This window comes from Eschscholzia californica, unplaced genomic scaffold, assembly GCF_041429995.1.
Source record: "Eschscholzia californica isolate CP2 unplaced genomic scaffold, dmEscCali1.0.p SCAF_1, whole genome shotgun sequence".
In the NCBI taxonomy this organism is placed as follows: domain Eukaryota; kingdom Viridiplantae; phylum Streptophyta; class Magnoliopsida; order Ranunculales; family Papaveraceae; genus Eschscholzia; species Eschscholzia californica.
The window spans coordinates 26,936,893-26,956,281 of record NW_028238198.1 but is presented as its reverse complement, the minus strand read 5'-3'; the positions used below and the strand labels follow the sequence as shown (position 1 = coordinate 26,956,281).

The following is a 19,389-nucleotide window of genomic DNA, read 5'->3' as shown; positions in this document are numbered from 1 at the left end:
CTTCGTAATTTTGTTATTTTAAAATTAAAACAAAATTTTCTGTCATTTTTAAATCCTTATCCGAACAAAGTAGACGTAGGACCTTCCATATCTTAAAAGAAATAAAATAAACCATTTAGCAAAATTTGGTCCAAATAAATTTGTCCCAGTAAAGAGGATTTGGAGTTTTTTTTTTTTTTGTTGTTGAAAAGAGGATTTGGAGATTGGAATTAGAAAGGATGCATCTAAGGACACACCCAAAATTGTTATTGGCCCATTTTCCCTTAGGCACTCCGTCCATTTTCTTATTTTGTTTTCCATTTGCACTCCTTCTGCTATTCTAATAAGAAATGGAAATTCTTAGATTTCTCTTCATGATCTTTTGATGAGTATCATCTATAGTTTATTGAAGAAAGAAACTAAAAATAAGATTCAACAAATTTTCATTTCTTATTAGACACCAATTCTAAAGGCCAGCACTTTGGGGAAAGCTAAATAGTTTCCGGGGTTTGAAATTTTAAAGGGAATATGCAAAATTTCGAAAAGTTTCCGGGGAAACATATTTTATGGGGAATATGGTTCAAAATAAAAATAAAAAACTCTCCACCTCACCTCTCTCCTCCATCTCATCTTCTATCTCTGCCACCTCACCATCTTCACCGACGAAGGTCGCCGGCCGGTCAATTTTCCGGCCGGCTACCTTCAAACATTAAAAAAAAAAAAGTTTTCTCTCTCCTCTCTCTCTCTCTAAAAAAAAAAAAAAAAAATTTTTTTTTTTTTTTAAGACCTAGATCTGGTCTGTTCTTGAAGAACAGACCAGATCTAGGTCTGTTCTTCACGAACAGAACTGGTCTGTTCGTGAAGAACGACCAGATCTAGGTCTGTTCGTGAGGAACAAATCTGTTCCTCACGAACAGACCTGTTCTGTTCGTGAGGAACAGATCTGTTCCTCACGAACAGAACAGACCTAGATCTGGTCTGTTCAGACCAGATCTAGGTCTTAAAGTATAAAAAAATTTTTTTTTTTTTTTTTGTTAGAGAGAGAGAGAGGAGAGAGAAATATATTTTTTTTTAATGTTTGAAGGTCGCCGGCCGGAAAATTGATCGGCCGGCGACCTTCGCCGGTGAAGATGATTGAGGTGGAGAGAGAGAGGTGAGGTGGAGATTTTTTAGTTTTCCCCCTAACAATTTACAAAATAAAATTGTCAAACAAAATTGACCAATTTTTGACCAAGTCTTCACACCCCGGAAACTATTTAGCTTTCCCCAAAGCGCTGGCCATTCTAAATATCTTTCGTTTTCTTTTTTATAATTTTATCTTTTAAATCTAGTGGTTGAATCGACCAAATCTTTAAAAATGTTTATCATCGATTTTAGGTAGATTTCAAGTGACCTGTAAGAAGGAATCAGTTTCACCAAATCTAAAAAATTGAGTGATTTCAGATTTGAAACAGTCTGAGCCTCTCGGACTATCTGCTGGTTCGAGTCCTAGAATATGTTTACTTTCTCGGACTCACGAGTCTGACGAGAGTAAGTACTACAAAAGATCAGAACGAAAAAACGGAGAGACGTACACGGAACACCAATTTTTTTGGACTTTTCCCGTTTGCCGCATAAATATCAAGCAAACTACCGTGTCACCATATGTGTCAACTTTCTGTTTAAAACATTATTGGATTTTATAAACGTCTACTTAAAAGCACCCCAATAATCGACACCTAACCTTAATTCTTCACTATAAATTTTGTGTCACCACCACCGGACCACCACTCACAACAACCCCTTCACCACTCCCACAGAAAAACTTTGAATTGAAAATGGAAAACGGTTTTATTTTTCCACCACTCACCGGACCACTCACCGGACCACTCACCGGACCACTCACCGGACCACCACAGCAAATAACCACCCCACCACTCCATGAAGAAAACTTGAATATGGGAAACGGTTTTATTTCTCTGCCACCCACCAGACCACCGCAAACCACCGCCAACAAAACCACATACGTTAGAATCCGGCTAGGTCAAATTTCAGATGTTCCTCATATACACAAACTGATTTATGAGATGGCTGTTTTTGAACATCTGACTCACTTATTTGAAGCAACCCAAGAATCTCTATCAGCCACCCTCTTCAATTCTCCTCCTTTCAAAAGTGTCACAGTTTTTATTCTAGAAGTTTCCAATCACCCATTTCCACAAGATGAACATTCCACCAACCCTGATTATACTCCAATCAGTCGTATTGTAAATCTCGAGGAACCTATTAATGACCCAGATGCTAAAAATTATAAAGTTGATGATGATAGATACCATTTCTTGCCAAATGCAGCCCTCCCTGCCCCTTCTAGTGCTTCTTGGTTATGGAAGAGCATTGCAAAAAACCAACCATTGGTTGATCAACACATTTCCTGGGAGGTGGGTAATGGTCAACTGATTAATATCTGGGACTGTTCTTGGATTCCAGGTCTCCCTCCCATTGGAAATACAGCTTCCAACAGGAACTACACTTGGGTTTCACAGCTTATCACCCCCTCTTCTGATTGGAATGTCCCACTTCTTCAATCTCTCTTCCAACCAGAGATCATAGACAGAATCCTGGCCATCCCTATCTCAGGTACTAGTGACATACTTAGATGGAATATCACCCAGGATGGCAAATTCTCCGTCTCCTCAATGTATAAACACTTAACCTTCACTAGTCCAGCTAACCCTCCAGCCAACAGATCCACTTGGAACCACATATGGTCACTTAGAGTCCATCCGAGAATCTTACTGTTACTTTGGAAAATGGCTCATGGTATTCTTCCTGTAAAAATGCTTCTGAACAGATATATGGACAGGATCTCTACCACCTGTCCTCTATGTAATGAGACTGAGGAGTCCATTATCCATCTTATTCATAATTGCACAGTCACTCAACAAGCGGTTATACATTTTCTGCCCACTCTCCAGCAGCAAGGTAGTCCATCAAACTTTGAAGAATGGTTTAAACTACTTTGGGAAAAGGATAACATCACCAACTGTTGCAACTCCCTCACAGCTTTGGAAACCATCTCTACCATCATCTGGCAGGTATGGAAAAAAAGATGTGACATAACCTTCAGAGATAGTACCCTTGATCTCCAAATTCTCTACTCCTCTATAGAAAGCTTCATCAAGAATCAAACAATGCTCCTCCATACATACCAACCTGATCTACCTCCAGTTGTATCCAATTGGTCACCTCCACCATCAGGCTATATAAAAATTAACTATGATGCTGCATGGGACAGGTTGTCTCTTCTTACTTTTGTTGCTATTTCCATTACAGACTGCTCAGGCCGACAGCTCGCAAAAGGATCAGCCAAGCTCCTGAGTCGATCGGTTGATGAAGGGGAGAGTAAAGCCTGCTGCTTTGGTATTGAATGGGCAAGGAAGCATAATATTCACAGGCTTATTTTGGAGGGAGACTCGACAAACGTCTCTAACTTTTTGAATGGCCGTCAAAACTCTATTCATTGGACAGCCAAACATGTTTTGAATCGTGTAAAGAACTTAGCTACAAGCTTTGAACATGTTAACTTTTTGTTTGTTCATAGGAGGTTTAATATGATAGCTCATAACCTCGCTAGTACCTCTAGGAAGACAAATACCTGTATTTTCAATTGTCTTTCTACGTGTACTTCCTCGCAATGTAATATCTTTAACTTTTATCAATAGATGTTACTTGACTCAAAAAAAAAAAAAGAGAGATTGTGATTGCTGGTTGGGTTTTATTTTTCCCAAGTTACCCTTCGTTTATGGCAAGACAAGGGTTTTATGTGGAGGATTTGTTTGTGAGAGAAGGGTATAGGTGTAAAGGGTTTGGGAGGATGTTATTATCTGCAGTGGCAGCACAGGCAGTGAAGTTAGGGTATGCTAGGGTAGATTGGTTAGTTTTGAATTGGAATGAGAAAGCTATTAAGTTTTATGAAGAGATTGGTGCTGAGATTTCTAGTGAGTGGAGAGTTTGTAGGTTGTTTGGTGATGCCCTACAAACTTTTGGAAATTAGGTCGATCATATCCAACAATAACAAAATATATTTAGAAGTCCATGTTAAAATTTGTAGGATTATAATAACTAGACCCCTTGGATCCTATTTATATTTATTCGTTCCACGGGGTCGATATGTTAGAAGTCAATTTGTACTCTTTCCATTCTAGTAGAATTTTAGGTTAGACAATTGAAGGTTAGTAGCTTTTAGAGCAACATCTTTGATTACATTTTATTTTTTAATCTCTCTTTAAGTTTTTAATATTTATTAGAAAGGTCATCTCCTAAAAAGTTAAAACATTTGTGTTCTTGTGGGTACAAGTAGTGTTATGGTGTCGAATTGTCGATTATCTTTTTGGAAATAAATAACAATTTTAGGTTGTGTTTATATTTTTTGGTATGTGTCGGAATTTGTTAAACTGAAGTAGTTGAATCGTTGTACAAGTTCGCACCTTTGTTTTAAAACGGAAATCATTAAATTCGAATTATGCTATTGTCAATTTGTTTTTGATGAAAATAGGCTTAAATTAACTTTATTACTCAGAAATTGTCAAAGAAATGGTAGGTTTATCCGTCTCCAACTGACTTACAATGCACTCAAGAGCTACGACTAATTCCTTTGGCGTATCATAGTTGTTTCCAAAATTTTCATGTGCTAATAAATGTTCAACTTTATTTGCATTACGAGGACAAAAGAAAATCGACGATCCTTCAGAAATTGCAATGTATCTCTTATACCGACTATTCTTGGTTTAATCCTCCATGGTATATCATCTTCCCAACCCGAGCACACTGTTGTCAGATTGTCATATCACAAGCAGATTATAGCATAAATAGCACAAACAGGCTATTATCAATACAATAATCATACCATAAATATTAAATATATATATATATTCTCACATAAAAAGAATGCAAAATGATTAAAACTCAGAAGAGAAATAACAAATATGCACATTTTAGCTCGAGAACAGGAGGTGACTAATGATGTTTTTTGGGGTTGTGGTTTTGGGGCATTCCAAACACTGGTATAAAAGTTTTAGTCAATGAGAATTGATTAAGGGAGCAATTTGTCTTGCATTAGAAAATAATTGGTTTGGTTTTGATCCTAGATATCTGTACTAGTTGGGAAGATTGGCCGACTTTGAGAATGGGAATGAGCATACGTTTGAATTAGGGATGAGAGTTATGAGAAAAGAAAATATTAGATTTTGCATAGGTGATCATTTGACCGGAAGCATCACAAAATTTCTTTAAGATTTGCTTGAGGTTGTAAACATTGTCAAGAATGTTCTGACAAAAAATAATGTAGTCATCTGCGAAGAGGAGATGTTTAATGTTGATGTTAGAATTCGGGATTGGAAAACCTAAGAACTGGTTTGGTTCATGGTTATTCTCAAGCAGCCGACTGAGACCTTCTATAACTATGGTAAACACGAAAGGAGAAAGAGGGTCTCCTTGTCTGATGTCTCTACTGATCTCAAAGGTGATGCCAGGACGACCGTTGATGAGGACGGCCATCGAAGAAGGTGCAAGGCAGGAGTAGATAAGACTAATCCAAGATGTTGAGAAACCCATATGGGCCGTGATGTTTCTCTATTCTGCTCAATTTGCTTGTGGCTCCTTTAGTCATTTTCGATCTGTTAACCACTGGTCAACTTTAGTTCTGCAAATGTCTCCGTTGTGTTGCCACGTGTTCCTCCATATGTGAACCCAACCCATTTATTTTCAGTAGAGCAGATCAGATTACACAGAGGCTTCCATGAGATTCTATTCAGACTCATTTTGAGTCCGTAAAATATAATATTCTTGTTTTAGATTTCAATTAATTTTTGGGATTAAATCCACCACCATTTTTGCTATATTGACACACATCAAAGGTATTTGGTATTCAAGTTAAAAAGAATGTGAGGGTAGATAACAAAATCAGTGAGTGCATTTGCCATTTCCCTTAGGCCATGTTTGCCGCGCGGGAATGGAATGTCATTCTCGGAAATCACATTACTGCGGGAATTCCTATTCTCGGTCGAACCAAACATTAAACCAAAAAAATCTGATTTCCGAGAATCGCATTAAGGTAATGTGATTCTCAGAAATCAGATTATTTTGGTTTAATGTTTGGTTCGACCAGGAATCGGAATTCCATTCCCAATAGACTCCTACCTTATTGTTTGGTTTGTATAGGAATAGAAATGTAAATTTTTACGAAAGTCCTGTTATACCCTTTTACTTAAACTACATAAATTATAGGTCAACTTTGTTATATATGTTTTAATTAGTATTATCTATTCAAATTTATAGATATAAAATAGTAACGTGATGAACTAATTTAAGTTGTATTTAAAGGTCTCGATTTTTTTTAAACGTTATGAAATCGATTTTTAATGAACAACAAGCAAAAGAGAAGAAAAAAAACTAGAAATACGGAGAGAGAGGGAGAGTTACGTTCGAGCGAGAGAGAGGGTGGGAGAGAGAGAGTGTGTTGCTATGGTAGTGGTTGAAACCCTAAGTTTTAAATTTTTAAGTTAAAATATTATGAGAATGACGATTTTAATATTAGTTGTTCTAATATTTTATCAAAGATTATTTTGTCCAGAAATATTAAATCAAATCATTCCCGGAAATGAGAATCACAAACCCACCCCCTCCCCGAGTTTGTTATTATCTCATTTGGAGGGAATTCCATTCCTTCGAGAAAAGGATTCCCTTTGCATTACCGCAAGCCAAACAGGATCTTAAGTTTTTCATTGAGCCTCACTTAACCTATGATCGGAGAGGAAGTCCTTTTTGCTATATACACTCACATTTTTGCTACATATACATTATACTCACATCAGTGGCTTTTGTTTTGTTTATTTCTCGCAGTTAGAGCATCTCCAATGCAACACTCAACAAAAACTCAATTAATCCAATGTGTCAAGTATGAGTTGAGTTTCTCTTTTCTAGGTTGCACTATTGAGATACTCAATTCAAAATTCATCTCCAATGCAACACTAAAAAAAACTCAACATTTACTTTAGATTTACTTTTGGTTCTTATTTTAATATATAGAATGTTGATGTGGACCAATTGAGATACAACAATAAATGTTGAGATACGCAAAAGAAAACTCAACAATTGAGTTTTCTTTTGAGTATCTCAATATTTATTCTTGCCACATCATATTGAGACTCTAGTTGAGTGTTGCATTAGAGAGTGTTTTTTGTCAAAAACTCAAGTAGTCCTATGTGTCAAATTGAGTTTTGTAAGTTGAGTGTTTGCATTGGAGATGCTCTTAGGCTATGTTAGAGTCTATCTTTTCTTGTGTCCGTCCTCTTACTGTTCCCGGGGCGGACTGGACTCTAGAGTTTTAGACTAGTGCCGAACTGGCTCAACACTATTTCAGCTCGGATCAACTAAGCACGCCCGGAGCTTGGGCCAGACGGCCAGACCCTCCTTTTTTGGGCCCGTCGGTCCGGCCGATAAGTAACACCACCATGGCACCTTTAGTAATAACGGTGCCCTGTAGAATTTCCATCTGGTGCCCAAATTACAAACCAAGAGTCCCTCTTTCGTGCGCGGGACGCTAATCATTTTTCACCGCCACAGCGCCACTACTTCATTCTATCAGAGCTGCCGTTTATCGATAATTGTCTCGGCAGTATCATGGCGGTTCGTCAGTTGCAGAGACGCCTCTCCTTCATTTCCCTTCTCCGAAATCAACCTCATACCTGTAAGTTTCCTTTTTTTTTTTTTTTGTTGAAAGGAACCTGTAAGTTTCCTTAATCCCTCTCTCAATTGATTTTTTTCGCTTCTTCGTCGCCCCTTTATCAAAACCCTAGAATTTAGGCAAAACAAGAAACCCTAAATTAAAGAACTAAAATTTAAATTCCATTTGGTCTTTTAACAGATTGCTCACCGCGACCCTTTCTTGAATCTTCAAAAATAAATAATCTTTTCGGCTTAATCAAGACCAGATCAATTCAAACTAATACAAATCCGAAGATCAGTGACGAAAGATCCCAAATTGAAGAAAACTCAACAAAGATAGTTGTTCAAGAAGAAGAAAGAAGTGAAAATATTACTTCTTCTTATTCTTCTTCAGTGAAGTATAAAGCAATTTCAAGCTTAAAAACATCATCAAGACATGATCTTGCCATGATTTTTACTTGTAATGTTTGTGAAACAAGATCAGTGAGGACTATTTGTAGAGAATCATATGAGAAAGGAGTAGTAATTGCTAGATGTGATGGGTGTAAAAATTTACACTTAATTGCTGATAGATTAGGTATGTTTGGGGAACCAGCAAGTGTTGAAGATTTTCTAGCTGCTCGTGGTGAACAAATTAAGAAAGGTAATGCTGATACTTTCAATTTAACTCTTGAAGATCTTGCTGGAATTAGTAAGTCTAATCAGTAATGGCTACAAATTTCAGGTACCCATAATTAAACTTTAGTTGTTTTTAGTATATGATTTGCTGTTCATTTACAATTTAGAAGAACAAGTTTCATGCTTTATTGTTATCTGAAACAATTTCAAACTATTGATTTTGATGCTAACTTATGTTTCATATAATATATGATATTTGTGGGAGTAATGCGTACTACTAATCCAATGAACTGCATATACCCTTAAATTTATTATCTTTGCCGTCAAAGATGTTGAACTCGGCTCGAGATCATCCATAGGACGAGTTCGAGTCACGACTCACGACTCACGATCGAGTCGAGTTGAGTCATGACCGAACCCATCGAGCAACGATGGAGCCTAGATGCCTAGTCACTTGGTTGAGTGGAGCCGAGTCAAGCGTATGTGCAACAAAAGTAACGATTTTTTATTATAAATTGTCAGTTGTAGGGAAAACATAGATGTTGTTTTTCCCCCCCCTCATTGTTTTAAATTTACTCGGGATGACATGTTGAATCTGAATTGTGTAACTCATGTGCATCTAAAATAAACCCAAATCAGCAGCTGAGACAAGTCTGACAGTGAATCAGACTGAAATATATAGTGAAATTTGACTTTAGTCAATCCAAAGCTCCAGTTAAATTTCATATCTGACTTGGGAAATGAACCACTACTGTAGACAGCAAACAAATACCGAAATCATATTGACATCTTTTGGATAATGTGGAAAAATCAGGTGTATAATCTTTGTATAATAGAGTAATAGAGTTCACTGCCTTTTCGCTGAACATTCCTTTCCCGAGTAATACATAGAACTGTTATTTCATGTCCATCCTCATTTTCCTTCCATTTTAAGTTGATTGGATGTGAGTACAAGTTTTTTCATATTACTTGACCAGATTCCAACGCCATAGGCGTTCTTTTAACATCAAACCCTAAACTAGTGATTGCAGCGTCGAAGCAACAATTTTGTTTGGGGTGTGAAGTTGTAGCAATTCGAGGTTTAGGCTTGAATTTTTGAGTTTTCTCCGTTGTTTTTTTTTTTTCTTCGCATTATCTTACATTTTCATCTACCATGTATAATATTAGCCGATGTCTTGTGTGTTTAGGACAAAGTTCTTCTCATTAGATGGACAAACATTTTTAGGAACCGCTATCGTTAGAAGCCCCAACATCTCTCTCTCTACCTCGGTGATTTGATGCAACAACAACAATAACCTTACGTCCCAAATAGAATGATAGAGAAGCTTTTTTTCAGAGTTGGAGCTGATTGAGCCACGGCTTCTTGTCGAGCAAGTAGGCTTTGGCTCGTCTCTTCTTGTAGAGCAAGTAGGCTTTGGCTCATAACTTCTTGTCGAGCGTCCAGCTCATGTTTCTCAGCTACTAACATGTCGGCCGGGACGGGTTGAGCTACAGATGGAGTAAAAGAAGTGAATGATTCTTATAGGCCTGAGTGTCCAGCCTAGTTCACATGGCCGTGCGACCCTGAAATAGGTAAAAGCTTATTACTATAAGATCTGAGTTTGTACGATTCTTTTGGATTTTGTGTACCCAATAGCACAGTTGGTACATCAATAGAGTGAGATCATCACAGGTCATAAGTACATTTATAGAGAAATAAATGTTAAATTTAATGGCGGATTCCAATTTCAAAGATGAAATTAGTAGGAGTAGTTGTCACCTGCAAAAATTCAACAGAGACTACAACCACTTACTCAGTGTAAAGGCAAAAATAGTAGCAGGCTTTTGACTACTGAAAACCCTAACTTTTATTGCTCAGATTCTTTCCTAGTGTTACCTGCATTTTCTGACTCAGATTCCTCTCTGCCAATGTCAGGACAACTATTTTCTTACTATCTGGTAATTATGTATGTTATTAGCAAACAAAAATGTTAATTTGTCCGAAAATCCTACAACCATAGGTCTCTCTAATGATGTGGTCCTTTCGGATGGGCCAATTGTGTGCTCTTTTAACAAATTTTTTTTTTTTTTTTTGGGAAGAAGCAAAATAGTTCATTAAGAAATAAAGAAATGGTAGCCGAGAATGCTACAAAAAACTCTCTACAAAGATACACGCCGATACATTGAAAGGCTTAAAGCCTAGATAAAAACATTCCAATTACAAATAAGAGAGACTATCCTGACCCACAACGTATCAACTTTGACCTATCTTAGCCGACCACGTCAACTGTCAACTTCTCTCGATCAAATATTACAGACGGACAAACTTCTCTAGTCGTAATTATAAACTCATCCGTCAATTTTTTAGTCGGTGACTAGTCCAAAATTCTCAAAAATTCAGAAAAGCACCAGTAGTAAAGGCACTCGTAATTTAGAATGTAATTGCTAATTAATTATCCTTTGTTAACCAAGATTAGTTAATCAACCCAAAATCTAATATTAATTATCACAAATAGTATACTTGAGTATTCATTTTCCTCTCCTGATATTTCTACCTCCTACTATATAAAAGATCTAATAGTTCAACAAAAAAAAATATAAAAGATCTAATGGTCCCAATATCCCTAAAAAACTAAAACAACAAATTAGATATTATATTCAGATTTAGTAACCAATCTTGACCGTAAAAAAATCTCGATCTAATTAATCCAACAGTCACAATCAAATCGCGCTTTTTCATTATATCTCTGAATTTCATGAAATTGACCGAAAGAAATGAAATACTAGTATTTTCTTGGGATATTTTGCAAAAGGGGCAAAGTAATGTTCCAAGTGATGAGTTTGGAGCACAAATTTGAATTTTTTTGAGTTTGGAGCATTGACTAACTTTGACTTAATTTTCCATCCAAAGATAACAAAAACTAACTTTTTAACTTAACTTTCCATCCAAAGTTAACAGAGACTAACGGATGTTACTGTCAATTTTTCATTACTGTTAGTTCTAGCATTGACGACTCACATTATTTTGCATCGGATGTTACTGTCAATTTTTCATTACTGTTAGTTAGTAATTAAGGTGGATGCAACCCTGACTTGCTGAGAAAAATTGTTATGATCGATGATTGAACTAGATTAGTAATTCTTATATTTATTGCTATTTTGGATAACATAGAGATACTTAATTGATTTAAAGATTGTTATTTTTTTGACGAGCTAAGTTACTTTGATTTAAGAGTTTACCGTTGTAATTTTTTGACAAAACTAAATTCCTAGATGGATGAATGTGAACAAAGTGTTGGGAACATTATATAAATATTTCAATATTTTTGAATGCAGGTAATATTCATGTTAATGAATTGATGAATGCTACATATGGATTAATCATGTAATTTTTTTTAATATTTTGTACTAAACTTAAGTAGTTTATGAAAGTTTATATGAAAATAATGGAGTTTGCATTGGTTCAAAAGTGGACTTCTTCTACAGAAGAAAAAATTTTGATCGTAAACTATGAGTTAATTCCGACCATTTGTTTATATGAATATAATGGAGTTTGCATTGGTTCAAAAGTGGACTTCTTCTACAGAAGAAAAAGTTTTGGTCGTAAACTATGAGTTAATTCCGACCATTTGGCAAAATGATGTGAGTCGTCGATGCTAGAATCTAACAGTAATGAAAAATTGACAGTAACATCCGTTAGCCTCCGTTAACTTTGGATGGAAAGTTAAGTTAAAAAGTTAGTTTTTGTTATCTTTGGATGGAAAATCAAGTCAAAGTTAGTCAATGCTCCAAACTCAAAAAATTTCAAATTTGTGCTCCAAACTCATCACTTGGAACATTACTTTGCCCCTTTTGCAAAATATCTCTATTTTCTTTAGGATTAGAAAAAGAAATCTGGGAAAAGCCGCTTAAATGGACGGCAACTTTCTTCCACGAAAAAAGAGTAAAATAAAACGCCTTTTACATGAATTTGATCAGCCAGATAAATAGTTCGATCTTTAACTTCTTTTCTAACCCTATATAATACCGTGACGTCTTCACTTTTTCGATTCTCTTCGTTTCCGTAAAATCCTCATCGTTATCTTCCATTCCACCTCTGACTTGCGTCTCACTCTCTCTCTTTCTCTCTCTGTAAAATCTCTCTCTCTCTCTCTTTCTAAAATCTTCATTTTGGATTTAATTGATTTTATCTGTCACTGAAGTTGAATTTGAGTTTATGCTTGACACGGAGGTGAGTTTGATTTTCTTGATCTTGTTTAGGCGTCTTTAAATTTAATCATTTCTCAACTTATAAGATTGAAATTAGGGTTAGAGATTCATGATTACAGGAATTTCATTGATTTGTTTGAGGTTTCTTGTTGATTAAGTTTGGATTTATATTCTTAAACTATCTTTTCATCGGTTGGATTATTTCTGTCATTTCAAGTGTAGAAAGCGGAAGCCTATTGTTTGATTGTAGTTGAAATATATTCAGGTGTTTTTTGTTAAAAGCTCAAAACTCGTAAATAAGTTGCTTATCTGGGTGTTTGCAGATTTGGTAACTTTTGTGATCGATACTTTTCTGGACATAGAGGAATTTTAGAAGTATAGGCATTTTTTTGGTGAGGAAAGCAAGATAGTTTTCGATTATTTAGTATTGGTAAATGGGGACTTATCTTGGTTGTCATAATTCGTAAACAATATCACTCAAGACTATGAGAGTTCAAACTCTAGCATTATGAATAGGGCATAGAGTTTTCAGTAAACATTGCCATATTGTACCGATCAGCTCAGTTTGTTAATTTCGTATTAGGTTTGATTGGGATTCATTTCATTGGTATTTTGTTCGTTTGTAAGTGACGTATGAGTTAGGGATTGTAAAACCTTCGAGAGATCTTGCATTTATGTAGATATGTTTTAGTGGAAGTAAACTAGGAGAATTTGGTTCGCAATCATTCTGAATTGAAAATGTTAATTCCGTCTCATTTCATTTCTTGAACTCTTCGCTCGTTGTAATTTTTACAGGGAAACGTTAAGGTCATTTATTGGGATAGACACATCTTAACCTCTTGAGAACTTCTATAATCGCTGATGTTGACCCAGGGGCACGATTCTGATGTTGTTCGGTGGGGTCTCCATCTTCTTGATGGTGATCCTTTTTCTAATTCTGGGTATTATGGAACGGCCACCCAAAATGACATTGTGTACTATGATGGGAACTATGCAAGTGAAGATCATTATACCACTGAGTGTAGTAACGTGGAGAGTGATGAGATTATTGCACACTATCTTCAGGAAGAATTGTCACAACTTGCAGTTGCTGAAGCATCTGGACCGTCACAGGAGGAGGAGGAGCATATACAAGCATCTATTCTTGCTCAGGATTGGCTTGGCCAATCTAGACATTATACTTACGGTAATAGGAAATACAAAATCTTGTGTCTCCTTTGTGTTATCACTTGTATCTTTTGTTCATCGTATTCTTACTGCATGTAGAACATGAGGATGGCCAGGAAGAGGGAAATGGTATGGAGCCTTCTAGTCCATGTTCTGTCCCCGGAGAAATTCCATACTATGAGGATGATTGGATCTGTTCATTAGAGCTAACAGATGAGTCTGAGCTTGATGGTGAAGTTGGGAAACGGTTGAATCAAATGGTTCCTATTCCTGTAAGTATGTCTATTCCGCTGATCCTAGTATGGGTATCAATTTTCTGACACAATTGTTTATGTTCGTTTTCTGGCGTGAAATTAGGTTAAGGTTTTCATGTTCATATTATCTTCGAGTAAGCAATGTGGATTGTTATGCCAATTAACTCTAGAGCTGCGTGCACCGTGATTTTTCTTGTTGTATGGAGCAAGTTTTGATCATATCTTGTTCCTGGTTGTGAACATCATAGACTTTAAAACTATGCAAGTCTATGCAGAGGTTGAAGTCTTTGTGATGGTTGGTGCGACTGGATCTTCGTACTCCTGACACCAACGCACGTGTCTGTGGTCATATTTTTAATGTTTTATGCCTTTTTCTAGAGAACTTCGGATGTTTTGTATTTCACGTGTACACTTTAGGTGATTCTTCTTTTGATCCATATCTCCATGAGAAAAGTAGTATGGTCTGTCAACATATGGAATATGGTAAGATAAATGTTCTGTAGTTACCACAAAAGTATGCTGTAGTTGTTAACACTATGTTCTGAGTCCCTACTCCGTATCACATCAGCTTGAGATGGTTTAACTTGGGAGTTATTTTGTGATAGTTGTCTCCTGTCAAGCAAAAAAGTAAGACACAAGTAAACATTATTTACTGAATCTAAATGCTTCCTATTAATTTACTTCGCAATTTCTCCAAAACTCTAGATAATTCATTTATGTATGTAATGGCTTAGTTACGCAAAACTTGCGTAAATTTGACAATTGTTTCATTTTGGTATTTAGTAAGAAGGATTCCATACTTAATGTTCTTGAACGCAACATGCCAGAATCAACATAACACTCTTGAAGTTGTTAATTGTTTATGCAGCATGTTCCTAGAATCAATGGAGAAATACCATCAGTTGATGAGGCAACTTCCGATCATCAAAGGCTGCTAGACAGGTACCATCTCTGGGTGGATTCCTTGAGACTAAGAGATATAAAAATGATTTAACTTTGCTTTAATAGATCCATATCCCTGTTAGGATTACCTCTTCTTATTCTTGAAACGACTTAATTAGTTACATATACACATTTATAGGCATAAACTCTACGAATTTAATATTATTTTCTGTTTGTCTAGTCCATGTATAAGTTTTTGTGCATATCATGAGCTGCTGTCTATTTTCTTTACAAAAGTTGTGATTGTAATCCTACAATATTTAATGATTGAGAAGGTGTATTCTTCTGCAGGTTGCAAATGTATAATTTGGTTGAGCGTAAGGTTCAAGGAGACGGTAACTGCCAGGTTAGTGACTTTCGCTCTAAATTTGTTGGTGTTCTTTTTACAATTGAGTCCTTGGGTGAGGGATGAACACTACAATAATAAGAGAATCGGATGTGATACATAATGGCAGCCCATGTCATTCTTATTAGTTATTTGCGTTTATCTCTTTCTATGTTACTGTCTGTCATCAATCATATCTTCTACATTGTTTCTTGTTTTTATCATGAGATCTATGTGTTCTTATTTTAATTCATTAGTCTCCTGAGTTTAAATAATAGCCCATATTCTTTGCTTTTGTCTCGACAGTTTCGTTCTTTATCTGATCAGTTCTACCGAAGTACTGAGCACCACAAGTTTGTGAGGCAACAAATTGTTCACCAGGTTTGTCATTATATGCTAATGAGAATAGTCAATTGGTCATCTCCTTATCGTGTTCATTGTTAGGTTTTGATGATAGTGCTCTATGTGATGCTAATTTTTGTATACCGTTAGCTCAAGTCTCAGCGGGAGATTTACGAGGGCTATGTTCCTATGGAGTACGATGACTATTTAGAGAAGATGTCCAAGTAAGCCATCTTATCTTATTATATTCTGCATTAGGTAGCTGAGTTTCGAAAACCTACAGATATTTACATTTTCCTTCTAAACGCCGACAAAATCAGGTCTGGTGAATGGGGTGATAATGTTACTCTGCAGGCTGCTGCAGATTCGGTATGGATAAACCTTCTCCTTTCACTTTTTTTTATTTTTTTTTATTTATTTATGTCCTCATCTCAGTCAAATCAAATTAGCATGATCCCTACCTTAAGAGCACACAATTTTTTTGCATAGACGAGATATGCCTTATTTGCAGGATGGAACGTCTGATGACATGTTCTTCAATCCGTTAGGAGTACAAATTGGTGTTCTTTCTAGAATTTTTTATGGTTACAGGAGTAGGTAACAAAAACTCTTTAGGTTTGTTATGTATGCCCTAATTGCTGATCTCTTTGCTGCAGTATGGTGTCAAGATATTTGTCATAACATCTTTCAAGGAAACCTGTTATGTTGAGATTATCCCTAGCGTTCAGAAGTCAAAACGAGGTAGATAAACATGTTGCTTTCTTCATGCACTTGTATTGTTCGATCGCTAGAGTTAACCTGATATGTTCATTGTCTAAATTTTCTTAGCATCATTGTCTGCTGACAAAGTGATCGAGAACTGCTTCTAGACAAGAACATTGCTGATTTAGGTGGTTGTTAGACCAACAACCCGTTTCTCTACTATTTTTTCATAATATAAGACTCTCCTAAATGTTATAAACAAATAAACGTTCAGAACATAGGAAGTAGCAAAGCTGTAAAGAATCATGGTTAGTGAACTGTTACTTTTTATGTGGAATTCATGAAGTATATTGAGATACTTCTTCGTGATAAGACCGTCCTGAATGTTTTTCGAGAACGATTTAACTACTATGCAATAGAACTAACTTTTTTTTTTCTTTTGCATGTGAATACCGTGTTTAGTTATTTTCTTGAGCTTTTGGGCGGAAGTGCACTACAACTCAATTTACCCTGAAGGAGGAGAAGTCCATAATGGTATGTCATGATTATCTCTCTCTCCTCATCAAGCCTTTTATTCCGTAAAAATACGATCGATTAATTAAAATAGTTAGCAATTTGACTAGATACCTTCTACATTTGACTAGAATCGATACCTTCTACATTTGACTAGATAGAACTGGTACCTTTACTTCTCTTTCAAACCGTAATTGGTTTTTTGTTCTTATGTTGTAGATTCAGATGCACCAGAATTCGAAACCAAAAAGAAAAAGAAGTGGTGGATGTTTAAAAATAAGCACTAGTTGACGGACGAATCAAATGGTTGTGAAATTCGAAAGAGTTATCTTCTCCTACTATACTAGCATTTCATGAAACGAGCTTCAGCCATTCTGTTTGTTACTTCCATTCTTCTAGCTTCAAACCGAAATTTTCGTGTTTTCTCTCCTCTCGGTTAGGCGGCTTTCAAAATCACTGCACTTGAACACAACACCGAAGTTGCTCGTCTTGTATATGTTCTCTTCTGTCTTGTTGTAGACTTGTCTAATCTCCACCATATGCCATATTGAGACAGTTGCTGTGGTTTTGGTCTAGAATTCTTCTTTTACTAGACTAGCTCTACTAATGGTATATCTAATATGTATTTTTGTTGTTTGGTGTCCTGCTTCCCTGCCCGTTTTTCTTTGAATAATCGTCTGGGTATAGCAAACATGTTAGTAATCTTATCTAATGGATCAATTGCTTCATGTAAATTTTAAAATGGACACTAGAGCTATAATTTGAATTGAACTTCACATTTCAATCTAGTTTTTTTTAGATAGTGATCGATCACCGTTATAATGCGCTTGGTCATTATTCTGTTGAACTGATTAAATATGTGTGAAATTAGGTTATGTTCTTATGTGTAACAACTGTAGAATTAGAGTTGACGTTTCTCCAACTTATGATCTGAAATTAGCAGGGCGATTAAACTGAATCGACCCAAACGTCCCTCGTTAGCAGGGCAGGGCCACCAAAGCTTCTAGGTAATTGATCAATTAAGGTCTAAATCATATCCTAACCAGCTCCACTCAGTCTAGTTAACTAAATAATGCACTATTTAAGATTTAACCAATATAACACTCTTGTAGTTAGTCGTTGCTCCCTTAGCTATCATCTCAAAAGAGGTATATGGGTCAGTCTCAAACTTTTGTTGGGACTTCAAATCGGAGAGTGATTGAGGATTAAAAATATGTACGATAAAGACATGTGACAAGGATTTAACACTAAATCCTAATAAACCAGACATCAAGACTTTCTATTTCTTTCTCTCTCTCAATGGAGAAATAGAAAAAGTGAGATTCCGAAACATAGAATATGTGAAGCGACGGACCTCTTTAAACAGACGTTGAAAGTGATAATGATGGTAGGTACCTAAACTCTTCGTTTTTGTGCTTCATTCGGATGCTCGTCTTCTTCATTTTTATCGGTCTTCTCCAGCATCATTATATGCTTTTACTCGTTTGCCTCCTTAATTTCGAGTTATGCTTGGATTTTTTTTATCAATATTTTTTCATTTTTGTTTGATTATTGAGATCAATAAATCCGAGATTGATCTAGGATAGATGAACGTTAGCATTTAACCAACTTAAACAAGTGTGGAACGTCCTAAAGCATCATAAGTATGAAATGGGTATAACAAACTCAATGCGAACGAGTGTCCGCAAGATCATAATAGATGTGTTTTTTACAACGAATAAAAAATAGTGATTTTATGAAATCAAAAGAGATAGATTGGGCAGATGAAAGAATGTTTCGGGTGCAGTCCCTTGACCAGGAAAATTTCACAAAATGTGTCACGAACATTTGCAAGAAACCGCTGTCAACCATTTTCTGATTTATTCTAAGAAAGCATTAGCAACTTATTAAATTCGATATTCATAAATTTGGGACCCATAGTCAAAGTATGAATATATTCCCCGATCAATTTAGACATTTCCTCTTCTTTTACTTTACAGTACCTATAGTGCTGGAGTGCGTAACAAATGGACGATGAAAAACTAAATCGGAATATTTATTATATTACATATATATGAAAAGCATTATAGAATGCACCAAAGGGAATGTTAGATTTTGCTAGATGGCTATTATTCTCGAACACAGTCATCAACCGTTGAAATAAGTACATAGTTGTCACCAAACACACTAAAGACTTGGGGAACTAGCATACTTAATTTAGTCTTCTAGGTCTTTAGCATCGGGTTCTTTTTGAGAGAATTACGATAAACAAATCTAAAATATATTTTTCTTTCATAAAGTGTCTTACCCCCTAACCCTAACCTTTCAGTAAGTAAAAGGAGATGCTGGATAACCCAACAATTTCAACCTAATTGGTTGACAAGTACGGTTAGATAATAAAATGAACCATCCAAATTTCAAATTGTGGTCTAGCTGTACTTGTCAACCAAGTGAATTGAAATTGATGTATTATCTAGTATTCATGGTAAGAAAAAAGTGTAGAGAAAGACATGAACTATGATCGATATAGTATTTATCATCTCTATTTTGACATTTTAACTTGTTCCACGAGCAAAATCACACATCACCTAGGTCTCTCGCTCTTTTATGTACTTCTATCGATGATTATCTCCATCTTATTTTGGATAGAAATAGTTGTTACAGAAAAAATATATA

The 19,389-nt window shown here is 35.8% G+C and overlaps 3 protein-coding genes across 5 annotated transcripts; all 3 read left to right on the top strand.

The window, feature by feature from the left end:
* The first annotated feature begins 1,687 nt into the window (after positions 1-1,687).
* On the top strand, positions 1,688-4,106 carry LOC147565617 (L-ornithine N5-acetyltransferase NATA1-like). Its single transcript, XM_086667880.1, has 2 exons — positions 1,688-2,309; positions 3,713-4,106. Exons 1-2 carry the CDS (start codon positions 1,797-1,799, stop codon positions 4,010-4,012), a joined length of 813 nt encoding a protein of 270 aa, XP_086524006.1. The 5' UTR covers positions 1,688-1,796; the 3' UTR covers positions 4,013-4,106.
* Positions 4,107-7,495: 3,389 nt separating this feature from the next.
* ZR3 (Zim17-type zinc finger protein) lies at positions 7,496-9,205 on the top strand. 2 transcript variants are annotated; one of them, XR_015230239.1, is made up of 3 exons: positions 7,515-7,705; positions 7,883-8,526; positions 9,138-9,205. XR_015230239.1 is itself a non-coding variant. In XM_086652096.1 (2 exons), exons 1-2 carry the CDS (start codon positions 7,639-7,641, stop codon positions 8,389-8,391), a joined length of 576 nt encoding a protein of 191 aa, XP_086508222.1. In that variant the 5' UTR covers positions 7,496-7,638; the 3' UTR covers positions 8,392-8,569. The 2 variants fall into 2 exon arrangements, 1 of the variants encoding a protein (XP_086508222.1); XM_086652096.1 differs by lacking the exon at positions 9,138-9,205 and having other exon boundaries at positions 7,496-7,705; positions 7,883-8,569.
* A 2,941-nt stretch (positions 9,206-12,146) lies between these two features.
* Positions 12,147-17,518, top strand: LOC147565615 (OVARIAN TUMOR DOMAIN-containing deubiquitinating enzyme 12-like). 2 transcript variants are annotated; one of them, XM_086652095.1, is made up of 12 exons: positions 12,177-12,511; positions 12,813-12,881; positions 13,285-13,675; positions 13,756-13,928; positions 14,779-14,852; positions 15,144-15,198; positions 15,484-15,558; positions 15,670-15,743; positions 15,840-15,888; positions 16,176-16,260; positions 16,684-16,755; positions 16,954-17,518. In XM_086652095.1, exons 3-12 carry the CDS (start codon positions 13,351-13,353, stop codon positions 17,019-17,021), a joined length of 1,050 nt encoding a protein of 349 aa, XP_086508221.1. In that variant the 5' UTR covers positions 12,177-12,511; positions 12,813-12,881; positions 13,285-13,350; the 3' UTR covers positions 17,022-17,518. The 2 variants fall into 2 exon arrangements, with proteins under 2 accessions (XP_086508220.1, XP_086508221.1); XM_086652094.1 differs by lacking the exon at positions 12,813-12,881 and having other exon boundaries at positions 12,147-12,511.
* Positions 17,519-19,389: the final 1,871 nt, after the last annotated feature.